Source organism: Bos indicus x Bos taurus, chromosome X, assembly GCF_003369695.1.
Source record: "Bos indicus x Bos taurus breed Angus x Brahman F1 hybrid chromosome X, Bos_hybrid_MaternalHap_v2.0, whole genome shotgun sequence".
Classification (NCBI taxonomy): Eukaryota; Metazoa; Chordata; class Mammalia; order Artiodactyla; family Bovidae; genus Bos; species Bos indicus x Bos taurus.
Window position 1 is genome coordinate 58,832,479 of NC_040105.1, and position 14,622 is coordinate 58,847,100.

At 37.6% G+C, this 14,622-nt stretch overlaps 1 protein-coding gene across 1 annotated transcript in view; it reads right to left on the reverse strand.

Moving 5' to 3' along the window:
* The window catches only part of RP2 (RP2, ARL3 GTPase activating protein), a 46,295-nt gene that overhangs the window by 15,805 nt on the left and 15,868 nt on the right, over positions 1–14,622 (reverse strand). The window contains exons 2-3 of the mRNA XM_027533999.1: positions 11,499–12,164; positions 6,196–6,310 (exon numbers count right to left, since the gene is read on the reverse strand). Coding sequence (XP_027389800.1) covers positions 6,196–6,310; positions 11,499–12,164 — 781 coding nt within the window. The remainder of the gene's footprint in view (positions 1–6,195; positions 6,311–11,498; positions 12,165–14,622) is intronic.

Here is a 14,622-nt window from a genome sequence, read left to right on the forward strand (position 1 = left end):
TATAGAAAGGGGGAAAAAGGAACTTTACAGTGTTTAAGAAACCTGGCAGATACCACCTGAACCAAGTCACTAAGGGCAACATCACCAGTGTTAAGTTATGTTGCTATCACGTGCCCTACGGTGTGGTGTGATGGGATGTGATGTGATGAGAAAGGCACTTCACCTCTCCTCCAAAACTCAAAACCCCAGTATAACCAGAGAAAACACTAAGACACACACAAATCGAGGGACATTCTACAATAATTTACCAGTACTGTTCAAATATTTCAAGGTTATGAAAAACAAGGAAAGACTCAGGAACTGTTATAGATTAGAAGAGATTAAGGAGATATGGTGACTAAGTGCAATGTGGGATCTTGGATTAAATTCTGGAACAGAAAAAGGACATAAGTGAAAAAAAACCCAGTGAAATCTGAATAAGGTTTATAGTTTGAATAAAGAGTATTTTACCAATGTAAAGTTTTGACAAATGTACCATGCTTATGTCAACATAAGAGGAACATAAGTAGTAAAACTCTCTGTACTACCTTTGTAACTTTTCTGAAAGTCTAAAATTATTCCAATATAAGTTTATTTAAAAAAATAGAAATGTCTAGTAGATTTTCATCTCAAACTAGAAGCCAAAGTCTCTACAGTGGCTCACATGGCCCTACATTATCTGATTCTTCCTTTACTACTTCTCATATCTCATCTATGTTTGCTGAATAAATGAATGAATGATCCTTTAAAACAAAGGAACCCAAATCTGACTAATCATCAGAACCATATGGGGAACTTTGTAAAATGCAGATGCCAAGGGAATATCTCAGAGATATTTGAATCAGTCCTGAAGTGGGAGTTGGAAATTTAAATCTTTAATAGTACCCCAGGCAGTTCTGAGAATCAGTCATTCGAAAGATTCTCAGGATGAAAAAACACAATGAATTCCCTCATTAAGCTGTCAAATAGCTTCATTAATAGAAAGGAAATAACTGTGACTACTTTAAATGATGATGAAAATTTAGAGACTCTAAAATAAAAACTATTTGAAATAAAAGCAAATTTTCCAAAGGGTAAGTCCACTCCCCTCCCCTCTCAGAACAGTGGTTTGCAACTGGGGGCAATTTAGCCCCCGAAGGGGCATTTGGCAATGTCTGGAAACGTTTTTGGTTGCCATAATTGGGGCAGTGTGCTACTGGCATCTAGTCAGTAGAGGCCAAGGATGTTGCTAAACATCCTATAATGTACACAACAACCCATCACAGCAAAGAATTATCTAAAAATATCAAATACTGGTGAGGTTGAAAAACTCTCCTTAGAATGTCTGATGGCCACTTTTACATAAAGACCCAATGCCTCCAATACCTACAGGAATATCTCCACGGACAGCCTGTTCATTATTCCATGTCAATCAATGCACTACTGGCAGCTTAAAACTTTTGCCCAACTTTTATTTTGAAAAATTCCAGATATTATAGAAAAGTTGGAAGAATGACAAACATCCATTTGCTCTTCGCTTGCATTCATGTTAAGTCGCTTCAGTCGTGTCCAACTCTTTGCAACCCTATGGACCATAGCCTACCAGGCTCCTCTGTCCGTGGGATTCTCAAGGAAAGAATACTGGAGTGGGTTGCCATGCCCTCCTCCAGGGGATCTTCCTGATCCAGGGTAGAACTCACGTCTCTTACCTCTCCTGAATTGGCAGGCAAGTTCTTTATCACTATCACCACCTGGGAAGCCCTTGCTCTTCACCTATACCCATCAAATGCTAACATTTGGCCACATTTGCTTTGCCACACACTATACACATACACACACATGCACACAGACATGCACAAACACACACTTTGCATTGCTGAGCCATTTGAAAATAGTAGATATCATAACACTTTAGCATGCATCTCCTATATAAATGACCACAATACTATTATCATACTTAAGGCTACAACAATAATTCCATAATATCATCTTCAAAATTCCCCAGTTGTCCCCAAAATGACTTTTAAAACTTTAGAGTTCACCCCACCCTAATCTAAAATCCAATTAAGGTTCATTCCTTTCATTTAGTTGTTCCGTTCAGTTCAGTTGCTCAGTCGTGTCTGATTCTTTGCGACCCCATGAATCACAGCACGCCAGCTCTCCCTGTCCATCACCAACTCCCAGAGTTCACTCAAACTCATGTCCATCGAGTTGGTGATGCCATCCAGCCATCTCATCCTCTGTCGTCCCCTTCTCCTCCTGCCCCCAATCCTTCCCAGCATCAGAGTCTTTTCCAATGAGTCAACTCTTTGCATCAGGTGGCCAAAGTATTGGAGTTTCAGCTTTAGCATCAGTCCTTCCAATGAACACCCAGGACTGATCTCCTTTAGGATGGACTGGTTGGATCTCCTTGCAGTCCAGGGGACTCTCAAAGAGTCTTCTCCAACACCACAGTTCAAAAACATCAATTCTTCAGCGCTCAGCTTTCTTCACAGTCCAACTCTCACAACCATACGTGACTACTGGAAAAACCATAGCCTTGACTAGATTGACCTTTGTTGGCAAAGTAATATCTCTGCTTTTCAATATGCTATCTAGGTTGGTCATAACTTTCCTTCCAAGGAGTAAGCGTCTTTTAAATACATGGCTGCAATCACCATCTGCAGTGATTTTGGAGCCCCCAAAAATAAAATCTGACACTGTTTCCACTGTTTCCCCATCTATCTGCCATGAAGTGATGGGACCAGCTGCCATAATCTTCGTTTTCTGAATGTTGAGCTTTAAGTCAACTTTTTCACTCTGCTCTTTCACTTTCATCAAGAAGCCCTTCAGTTCCTCTTCCCTTTCTGCCATAAGGGTGGTGTCATCTGCATATCTGAGGTTATTGATATTTCTCCCGGCAATCTTGATTCCAGCTTGTGCTTCATCCAGCCCAGCGTTTCTCATGATGTACTCTGCATATAAGTTAAATAAGCAAGGTGACAATATACAGCCTTGATGTACTCCTTTTCCTATTTGGAACCCGTCTGTTGTTCCATGTCCAGTTCTAATTGTTGCTTCCTTACCTGCATATAGGTTTCGTTTAATCCAGAACAGTCCCCCATTGTTTTTATCCAAGGGTGTTGTCTGCAGAGTCCTTGCCAATTGCCTTGTAAAATGTCTTCCATTTTTGATTTGTCTCATTGTTCCCTCATGGTGTCATTTAACATGTCTCCAGATTTCCTTTATTCTCTATAAACTAGAAGCTAAATCTTGGCTCAATTAGATTCAGGCAAAATATTTTTGGCAAGAATACTTCACACATGATGTTGTATATTATTACCATCACATCAGGAGAAATACAATGCCAGGTTGCTCTGCCATCACTGATGCTAAGTACCCTGATGTAAAGGCACACTTTCCATTTGAATTAGAATGTGTGTATCCTACTTCTCATCAACTTTTACCCCAATAGTTTTAGCATTCATTGATAACCTTTGAGTTAATTATTACATCAGGGTTTGGAAAATAGTGATTTCTGAAGTCTATCATTCCTTCTATGTTTATTAGCCCACAGTATTCTGTAAAGAACAGAAGAGCTTTCCTTATTCCCTCTCTCCCTGCCCACCCTTTTGTTTGATGCTTGTGTGTGTGTGTGTTATTCGCTCAGTTGTGTCTGACTTTTTGTGACCCCATGGGCTGTAGCCCGCCAGGCTCCTCTGTCCATGGAATTCTCCAGGCAAGAATACTGGAGTTGCCATTCCCTTCTCCAGGTGCTTAATGCACATTTATTAACTGAATATATTGAATACTATTGATTTTACAAATTAGATAAAAAGCATGGGCTGATGAATTTTATAGAGATATTCCTCAGACTATAAAAACAAATTTTAAACAGATGATTTGTTTGTGATTACCTAGATGAGAAACTGATTATTACTGTGAGACCATTTGGGGTCCTGGAGAACTGGTCATTTCAAGCTAATGGAAGAGTGCTTTCCTGGTGGCTCACATGGTAAAGAATCTGCCTGCAATGCAGGAGACCCAGGTTCAATCCCTGACTTGGAAAGATCCCCTGGAGAAGGGAATGGCAACCCACTCCAGTGTTCTTGCCTGGAGAATTCCATGGAGAGAGGAGCCTGGTGGGTTACAGTCCATGGGGTCACAAAGAGTTGGACACGACTGAGTGACTAACACATACATAGGAAGCTTCTGGATCATGGGAATATCTAGCAGTCATTCATGATATCTGTGAGGACCATACAGTTAGATAGATTCCAAGATGACTGGGTATGCTGGTCTATGGTTCCAGTGCCAATTTCCTCTCTCCTCTTTTTTATTACCACTATGGATGCATGGATTTCTGATGTTGTTAAATCAATTCCCTTCATTATTGTGGTTTTTTTTGGGGGGGGGGCCACACCACATGGCATGTGGGATCTTAGTTTCCTAAACAGGGATTGAACCTATACTCCCTACTTCATCATGCTTTTGATGCTCAAATTGTCCCAAATTTGACCAGTGGAAATTCCTTGAGATTCCTTTAAACTGACTCCTGTGACCTTTTGACATGGCCTCATTAGTCTCTGACTACTTCCTATGGACATCTCTGATTTTAAAAGCTGTTTATATATTGCTTTGCTGAAATTCTTAAAACATCTGTCCATTAGTTTGAGTTCTACTTTTTGCAGGAACAGAACACTTCTTCCATGTGGAATGTTATGTGACTTAAAAACACATACTATGGTTGTGTTAGAGCAATTCTATGAAACCACTTCACTAACATTACACAAGCATATAAATCATTAATTTAGGTCTATTCATATGCCCACTTCATCCCTAATCCTCACACTTTTATATGTCTATTACACTTATTATTTGATTGAATTTTCTTAAAGCTGCTAAGGGTTTAAAGATTTATTTTCCAGGTTCCATCAGAATGTTCCTGTATCAATAAGGCTGCATCAAAGGAGCCAGGTCATAATTTCCTATATATAATCTAGGATAGATTCATACACTGGTTAGAGACAGTCTATGGTACTACCAGAGGAATCACAAAAGTATATAAAATATATTGTATTAATACTTAAGGACTGCATCACACCCAGCATTAGTTATTAAGATTATCCTAACAATCCTCCAATATTTTCCTATAGCTTTTTGCAGTTTATTTTAACTTATTTATACATAAAGAGCATATGAATGCAGATGTGCCCCCTTTCCAGGATATATCCAATCATCATTATGTATTATTATATATTTTGCTCAGGCCAGTCAAGAAAAGCCTGATGAGCCTTCAGCAAACAACATCCCTGCTCTGACGGATGAACTCTGTCTTCTAGAATCAGGACACCTTCAAATACATGGAGACAAACAGCAACACTTCAGAAGTACACATGAACTCTAGTTCCTCTGTTTGTAGACATATTTCCAGCGTCTGAAATTTACTGGTGGCATTTGCCCACTGGGGAAAACAATTCTAATTATGCATAGAAACTTAATCAATCATGTTAAGTACACAGAATGGTATGCCCTTTGATTTATATTTCTTATTTCTTTTCCAGTACTGTCAAAGCACACTCACTGAAGGCAGAAAGAATCCTTATCAAGTCCTTTATAACTGGCAGGGAGAAGGAAATGATCACTCACTATAGTATAATAATACAACAATAATAAAATAATAATTAAAGATGATAAAATACATAATAATAAAATGTGACTTTCAAGAAATAAGATGATAGAACAGGGGAAGGAAAAAACCTAATGCGTAGTGTCTAGTTGCAGGGTGGGGGTTGCAGATCAGTGGTAAAGCATGTGCTTTACATGTATGAGGTCCCTTCCATTTGTCTTTGGGGCTTCCCTGGTGGCTTAGATGGTAAAGAATCTGTCTGTAATGTGGAAGACCCAGGTTCGATCCTTGGGTAGGGAAGACCCCTGGAGAAGGGAATGGCAACCCATTCCACTATTCTTGCCTGGAGAATTCCATGGACAGAGGAGCCTGGCAGGCCATAGTCCATGGGGTCAAAGAGACATGACTTAGCGACTAACACTTTCACCTTTCACTTCACTAATGTCTAGTTAATTATATATGGCATTTTGAATGATGTGAAATTTTGACATTTCTGAATGGTAACAGGAAAAACATAAAACAAATGACAAAGAGAAGACAATTTAAGAGAAATACTAAAGGCAAGAGTAAGTCAAATCAGCAGTTTAAAAGAATAACCACAAAAAATATACCAATTATCCAGAAGGTACCTTTGTTCAAAAGAGGAAGGAAGTCAGGTGCTTTTTCATGAAAAACCCTTTGAGCATCTTCGGCTTTCATTGACACCTCCTTTGTCTGAACTAGGAAAAAGCCTTTAGCAACCATCTGTGGGAAATAAAATTTCATTCAGATTTTAAAATGACCTGAGGCTAAAACAATGTTTTCCTATTCTACAATTTTTCTATATAAAATGCAACACAGCACTCTGATTTTCATTTTAGTTAGAACTGTAATTCAGGGTGTTTACTGTAACAAGTTTTCACATACACAAGATTCTTCCTTCCAGATGCATGGTTCTGGTTAAGAATGAGTACTGCTATGCTTACTGTTACAATTAAGAGCCAAAGAAACATAAATTAGCCCTCAAAATTTTAAGCATTATTTAAAATTTTTTTTGACTGAAACTAACAAATATAAGCTTTAGTTTGGTGATAGCGCAAATGTCCAATGAGAGGAGAATGGTTAAGTAAATTATGGTATGTTCACATGATAAAATACCATAGTTCATTAAATATAACAAATAATAATGGGGGAAGCTTATATAATAATGTTAATTTTAAAAACCATGATTCAAATTTACATAGTCTAGCACAACAATGATAGATTATGTTTATGGAGCACTTACTATGTGCCAGGCAGTTTTATGTATTCTATATGTATAACATGTTTAACCCTCTTACAAGACAGATACTATTATTACTCTCATTTTACAGATGAGAAATTAAAGCACAGAGTGGGTAAGACATCTGCCCGTGATCACACAACTATTAAGTGACAGAGCTGTGATTTGAATCCAAGTAATCTGACTGCTGTTGTTCAGTTGCTAAGTCATAACCATGTTTGCAAGCCCATGGACTGCAGCACGCCAGGCTTCCTTGTCCTTAACTATCTCCCTGGGTTTGCTCAAATGTGATTACAGACTAAATAAATTAAAAACTATTCCTACAAAGATAATTCAAGGTTCAGCATAAAAAGCTTATTTCTACTCTATTTCTATAGTTCTTTACAGTAAGTACATATTTTTTTAAACATGCAAACACAATTTATTGTGTGATAATAATTTTCATCCATCTTGGGCAAATATTTAGGAATAGGACTGTTCAGTCATATATAAAATGAGTACACATTAATTTTTAAGATAATTATGAAAATAGTTTTTTAAAATGCAAAATTATGGAGAGAGTAACATGGAAACTTACATTACCATATGTAAAATAGATAGTCAATGGGAATTTGCTGTATGTCTCAGGAAACTCAAATGGGGTTCTGTATCAACTTACTGGGGTGGGATGGGGAGGGAGATGGGAGGAAGGTTCAAAAGGGAGGGGATATATGTATACCTATGGCTGATTCTCATTGAGGTTTGACAGAAAACAACAAAATTCTGTAAAGCAATTATCCTTCAATTAAAAATAAATAGATTTTTAAAAAATGCAAAGTGACTCAGCCAATTAAAGCCTATTGAAAATTTTAATCATAAAAGTAACAAATAAGCTCAATATAGAATATTAAGAAAAAAACAGAAACAAAGAAATATTGACCAAACTGCCACTACTCAAGGATGTCACTGCTATAATAGGTACACCTTCTTTTCTGGGCCATGCCACATGGCCTGTGGGATCTTAAAAGTTCCCTAACCAGGGATCAAACCCATGCCCCCTGAAGTGGAAACTCAGAGTCTTAACCACTGGACCACTTCATCAGGGAAGTCCTGGTATACTTCCTTTTACCCTTCCAGTTTTTGTTCCATTACAGAAATAATACAGGTTTTATGTAAAATCCATAGAACTAAAAACAAAAAAAGAAAACCCTGATCTTAATCCACTTCCTAAGAAGAACCACAACTATTAACATTTTAGCATATATAACTTTCCAGACTTATCTACTTAAAAAAATCAGATACATAATATTCTACAAATTTTCACTTAGTTGTAAACATTTTCCAACTATTCTACTATAAAATCAGTTTTAATGTTTGATAGTATTTCATTCTATGGCTACATTATCCCATACTATTTCATCAAATTGGATTCAAACTCAAATCCTTTTTCAGAGCCCTCAATGCTGCCTCAGAAATAAAAAGAAACACCCATTAAAAAAGTAGAAGAAAATTACATAAACATCACTGCCAGACGATGACTGCAAAGTTACTTAAAATATCAGAAACAATCCGACATCTGTTTCTAATTCCCTAGACTGCTCATTACCTCTCATTTTATAGTCAGACACATAAACTGACAAAAACTAAGATGATTAATTCAAAATACCATTACCTAAAAACAAATAATGAACTATGAAACTAGTATATCTAGTTTGATGTTTCACTGCAGACATGTGAAGAAACTGTTTCATGAAAATTCTACTTTTAAAGACTTGAAAGTAGCAGTAACTACCCAACTTAAATTATCCAATACTTTACTTCCCAGATGGTGCAGTCGTAAAGAACTCGCCTGCCAATGCAGAAGTAGGAGACGTGGGTTCGATCCCTGGGTTGGAAGATCCCCTAAAGGAATAAATGGCAACCCACTCCAGTGTTCTTGTCTGGACAATTTCATGGACAGAGGAGTCTGGTGGGTTACAGTCTATGGGTCACAAAGAGTCGGACATGACTGAGCACGTATGCACGTGGTTACTTCCAAACAACTCAAACTACTTTTACTTTAATTTATCCTATGCATATCTGTGATGCAGTTAAGAGCCAGCAGGAAATCTGATTTTTAGATGAGAAAATTGAGGCTCCAGTGACGCCATCCAACCATCTTGGATGACAGAGGATGAGATGGTTGGATGGCATCACTGACTCAATGGACATGAATTTGAGCAAACTCTGGGAGATGGTGAAGGACAGGGAAGCCTGGTGTGCTGCAGTCCATGGGGTCCCAAAGAGTTGGACATGACTGAGCGACTGAACAATGAGAATTTCTCTTGACTCCTATGGAATGTGTTTTCTGGTTTACCCAGTTTTTCTAGACTTCCTACTCTCTCCAAGTTTTATACTTTCTATCTCAAAAAACTATTACAATAGCTTTAATTTATAAAAACAGTATGAAAAAAATTCTGTGTTACTCCTACGGTTTAACAAAACCAGAGACAGCAATCACAGTTTTAGTCTAAGCTGTTTTAAGACATTTGTGTTATGATATGGAAAGACTCATTTTATTTTTTCCGTCTCAGCACTAACTAGCTTCTACACATATTTTCCAGGGAACTCTAGCTTCATTTTTTTTTCTAAAAAAACTATGTAACCTCTCTCTTAATATGTAAGTCATTGGTCTTTCAGCATGTTGTGATACCCTGTTCACATGTACTTGGTATTTTCTTCTTTTTGTTCTCTTTATTCTGTGATTTCAGAATTAGTTAGGATAACTCTAGCCAAAAAGTTCCATGGTTCTTCCTTCTAGGCTAGAGGGTAGTATCTGCTTTGCTTTCACACACTTTTGGTCACATTTCTACTCCACCAGGCATTTATCAACTTTCCTTTACCTCTGAGGCAGCATAACAGTATCATGCTTAAGGGTTAAGACTATGGTCTACAAAGCCAAACTCCCTGGATTTAAATCATGGCTCTGCTACTTACCAGCGAGTGACCTCTTGCTGGTTACTTACTTTCTCTGTGACTCAATTTCTTATCTGTATAAAGAGGAACAATGGCACCTATTTCATAGGTTATTCTGAATTAAGTGAGTTAATTCACTTAAATATTATACAATAAACACTATATAAATGTTAGCTATTATTATTATTGTCATCATTTTAATTTTTGTTATTGTTGCATTTTTATTTCAGTTATTCTGTAATCCAGAAGGCTATATAAAGAACACAAATCTTCCTGGTCAGGTTACTTTCAAGTGCACACAACCTGTCATTTCACATATCAGATACCAAGTTAAAAGGTTAAGAATGTCTGATGACTCATGAAGAATGACAGTGTTTGCTTCGATGGCTTTTTTTCTTTAAACATATTATACATTCTTTATGTTCTCTTTGAACTATCAACCAAAAAGGAGTTTAACCTGAATAATTACTTCTTTTGAAAAATGTATGTAGATTTTTAAAAAAAAATCACCATACAGTATAATGAAAATGTTTACCTCAGATATTGGATTAACATGTGATTAGACAGCTCAAAGGCCAGAGCACTTTTTCTACATCTCACCAGATCCACAGCACATGTTTATCAGATTGGCATAATCAAAAAGAAAATATCAAATTCTTAAGATTATACTTGGCTTCAGTTGTTTGGAAAACTGGACCTCAGATATACTTTGAAGATTTCAGACATGGGCTTTCTACATTGTGGAATGTATAAACTACAGAGAAGCAGTCACTTGTAGTTTTTTTTTCCCCTAAAACCATTCTTTTTGACAGAAGTGTTACAACTTTAAAAAAATCCATTCAAAAAGAGTTTTCCGTTCACCTCTCCATTTCTGGAAGTTTGATTTTCAAATTCAAAGAGACTTTCTGAAGAAAGCTTGATTAATGGATAATCAATACTTCCTATTGCTGCCTCCCCATTGGAGCATCCACCAACCAAGAACTACTACTTCTGGAATCCCTAACCTCCAGATCCCCACTTATTTCTCAAGTGAAAGTTGCTACCCAAAGAACCCTTCTCTATTCCTGAATGCACTAAAAGCCCCTGATCATGAGCCTACAACCTCTGGCGTCCCAGCTGCCACCTCATTCTATCACACTAACTTCTTCTTCATGGCAATAGGGCAAAGGGAAGTAAGGAAAGTAATGTGGAGGTTGCTCTCACAGTCAAAACAAGCTCCAAAAGTTGAATTCCTAAATGTCTTTCTCACACCCTAAACAATTAAAAACTCCAGATAAATTTCCCCAGTAAGTAATTATAAAAGGTCATGCTTCACTTTGTAGTACTACTGTGATAAAGAATGGAAATTATTTGAGGGCAGATAATTTTGTTTGTGTATCTCTCCTCACAGCATATATTACATTTCATCAGCTCTAAACTTCCATCAATTGTAAGACGCATTTCTGAGAAGCAAAACTGGAAAATAAAGACATATCCTATAATCAATGAAATATGGTAACAGTAACTTCCACATAATGAGTGCTTAATGGATGCTTCCAGAATTGAATTATGTTTTTAAAGTTTCTTTGGGAAAGTATTTGAGGCCTAACTTCAGATAAATCCATAGTGGGCAGAGGACTATAATTTAAGGATTGCCTGTATTTCTAATAGCCAATTTGAAAAGAATGGATATTCTCCAGGAAGTGGTTTGTTCCTATATAGATGTATGTCTGTTTTGGTTCTCTCTCTTCTCCTTACCTCATCAATTAGTTTTCTGGCATTTGCTATAGTATAATCACCAGCAAATAATACCACTAAGCATGACTCATCACTGCTCTTCTGTCTCTGACCCCGGGACACTGGAACGATACTTCTACTCGCTTCTGTGGAAACGCGGACAGCTTTGAGCTCTTCGGTAGTAGGTAGAGGAACATGGTCCTGAACGACAGCATCTTCTGGAAGAAGGCTCCAGTTGTGTTCTCCTGACACAGGTGTAAAGTCATGAATGCTACTCCAGGTATTATTGAAGATACTGAGCCCAGCATCTTTGAACTGGAAAGCTAATTCAGGGTAATACCATTGAAAACAGCTAAACTTGATATTCGTGGAAGACTCAATAATGGGCTGAGTGGCGCAGCACAAGAAGACTTCCAGCTTTCTACAGTCCCGCACACGAAACTGTTGGCAGGCTAATGCGCACTTACAATCTCTGCAATTCCGGAAAAACACGCTGCCTTTCACGGGTCCCAGAAAAATGACACAATTAGTACAGTCATCAATAGTAACGGTAGCAGAATGATCAAAAATATAGATGTTACAGTTCTCACAGTCTTGAATGAGAAATTGTTGTCCTGCCACTTTCCCAGGTAAGCGACCTACTGTTACATCCTTCAGTCCACTGAACATGTAGTCTTTCAGATCAACCTGTAGGAACAAAACACAGACCTTCAGTATTATTAACATTATTCAGCAAACATTGTCTATTAGGTGTCAGGAACAATTTTTTTTTAAATGCCAGAACAGAGACTCAAGCCAGCTAATGATCACTGTCTAGTGTCAGAGCCCAGAGGCTCCAAGGTTTGCCAGCCTTGGAATACACAAGTGGAAAGCCTGGGATCGTGGACACGGAGAGGCCTGCTTTCTTTGCCAGCAGGGATACAAGCAAGTACAGAGCTAAGGACACACAGAAAACTGGAATCAGTCACCTTTACTCTCCCCAGCTGGGGTCTACACACTCCTGGCTCCTTCAGGAGCCTCATAAATACAGGGAAAGAAAAAAGATCACAAATAACCACACAGACAGATTGTAGAGCCCTGACATACTCTGCCTCCAGGACACCTGCTTCCTGGGAGACATGTCTGGTTGATGTGCGTGGGGGTGATGGCACGAACTTTTCTTATAACCAGACCTGGCAGTTTCCTACACAAGGTTCCAGTAAGCTTACATAAGCTGAGTACCCAGTCCCCAAAGTAGAAAGCTACTTTTGGGTTCTAGTCATTGAAACCATGGAAGGAGGCCAATCAGTCCAATCTCTTGGTGGGGCAGTCAGGCACATCTACCTGTATCTCAAACTGGTAGGTTCTGGCTAACCTAGTGGATACAGTGGGGAGACTAAGAGCCGCAGAGCCTTTTATGATGCCCTAAACTGGGTAGGACTTATGAAGAAAGTGGCCTTCCTAGTTCTCGGGATCTCAGCTAGGATTCCCAGAAGACCTACTTCATTTGACATTCACTTGAAAGATTTTCAGAGCCCTAGATGGTGCCTAAAAGGGAAGGAACAATTTTTAATGATAAAATAATATATTCCAACTCTTAATGACTTTGCAACATAGTGAGAAAATAAACATGACAACATTTTTTTAATAAATAAATAAAAGGCATGGGAGGGAAAAGGGAGAGGAAACTGTTATAGATAAAGAAAGGCTCAAGGACATACCAACCAAACAATGTGTGGACACTGCTGGATCCTGTTTCAATATATCAACTGTAAAAGTAATTTTTAGAAACAACTGGGGAAATTCTCATACATACACACAGCATATTGGATGATATTAAGTAATATTTCAGCTTTGACCCTTTTCTTTTTCTGATGCTTCACTTAAAAAAAAAAAAACTGTTTCTTTAAAACTTCTGAATTTGGAAATACGCCCAGATTGGAATATGCTTCTCTTTTCTTCTATAAACTGATGCCTGGGGTCTTACTTTCTAAACCCCAACTGATTTCTGCAACGTGCTACAGAAAATGGAAGAACGTGAAGGCATAAGAGTCACTGTATGTTAGAATTTGTATCTACAAATTTGATTCAAACATTTATTAAGCTACTCCTACAATGTAAGTTTTTTTCCCCCAAATTTCACCATTTCTAGCTTTAGGTATTTTAAACTAAAACCCACAGAATCTTTTAAACAGTATACCTGGAATCTGTCACATTATCTTTTAAATTTTAGCTGACCTCTCAAAATATAGTCATTAAAGGACCATTTTGATTTCTCCAAATTACTTTGAAATCTACTTGCACTGTCTTACCTCTTTGTGAATATTAAATTTCAAGCAAAACTATTCATGTACCAGAAACAGGCTCCCATAGGTATAGTACATCAAAAACTTCATTATTTACAAAGGAATAATTTAATCATCTTAATCATACGCAAACTAGCTTAAAGTGACTTATTCAGTATTACACAATAAATGTTGTACTCATCTGGTTTTACACAATGTACTAGAAGAAATATTGGTCTGTAGCATGAGGCAACAAAAGAGGCCTCTTTTCTAGCCTCAATTTGGTCACCTATAAGCAACATGAATGAAAAAAGCACTTTAACTTTCAAGATCTTCAGTCACTCACCTTTTCAGTCATCTGAACACCCAATTAGAGCCAGACATTGTTTTAAGCACTAAAATGAATATGGCCAGATTTTTTCCATGAAAGAACTGAACACCAACTAAACAAATAATTTTAAAACAACCTGGCTGATGTTAGGGGCGTCTGGGGGTGAAAGGATACATATATATGTATGGCTGAGTCCCTTTGCTGTTCACCTGAAACTATCACAGCATCATTAATTGGTTATACTCCAATACAAAATAAAAAGTTAAAAATAAATAAATAAATTGGACATCTGAATTTGGGGGGAAAAACCAATAAAATAATGTGGCTGGGTAATGAGAGATGCCCACAATATTCTGGAAGTACAGAGAAGCAACACCAGGGGTAGGGAAGGTAGGGGTATAAGACTTCCTATTCAAAGTGAGAATGAATAAGCTGAAGTTCACCAGGTAAAAGGGATGGTAGTAAAGGATCTCCCTTCCCTTATCAGGCAAAAACGAAAGAAATGAAACAAAATAAAACTCTTCAGGGAGGGTGAGGAAAATGGAAAGTG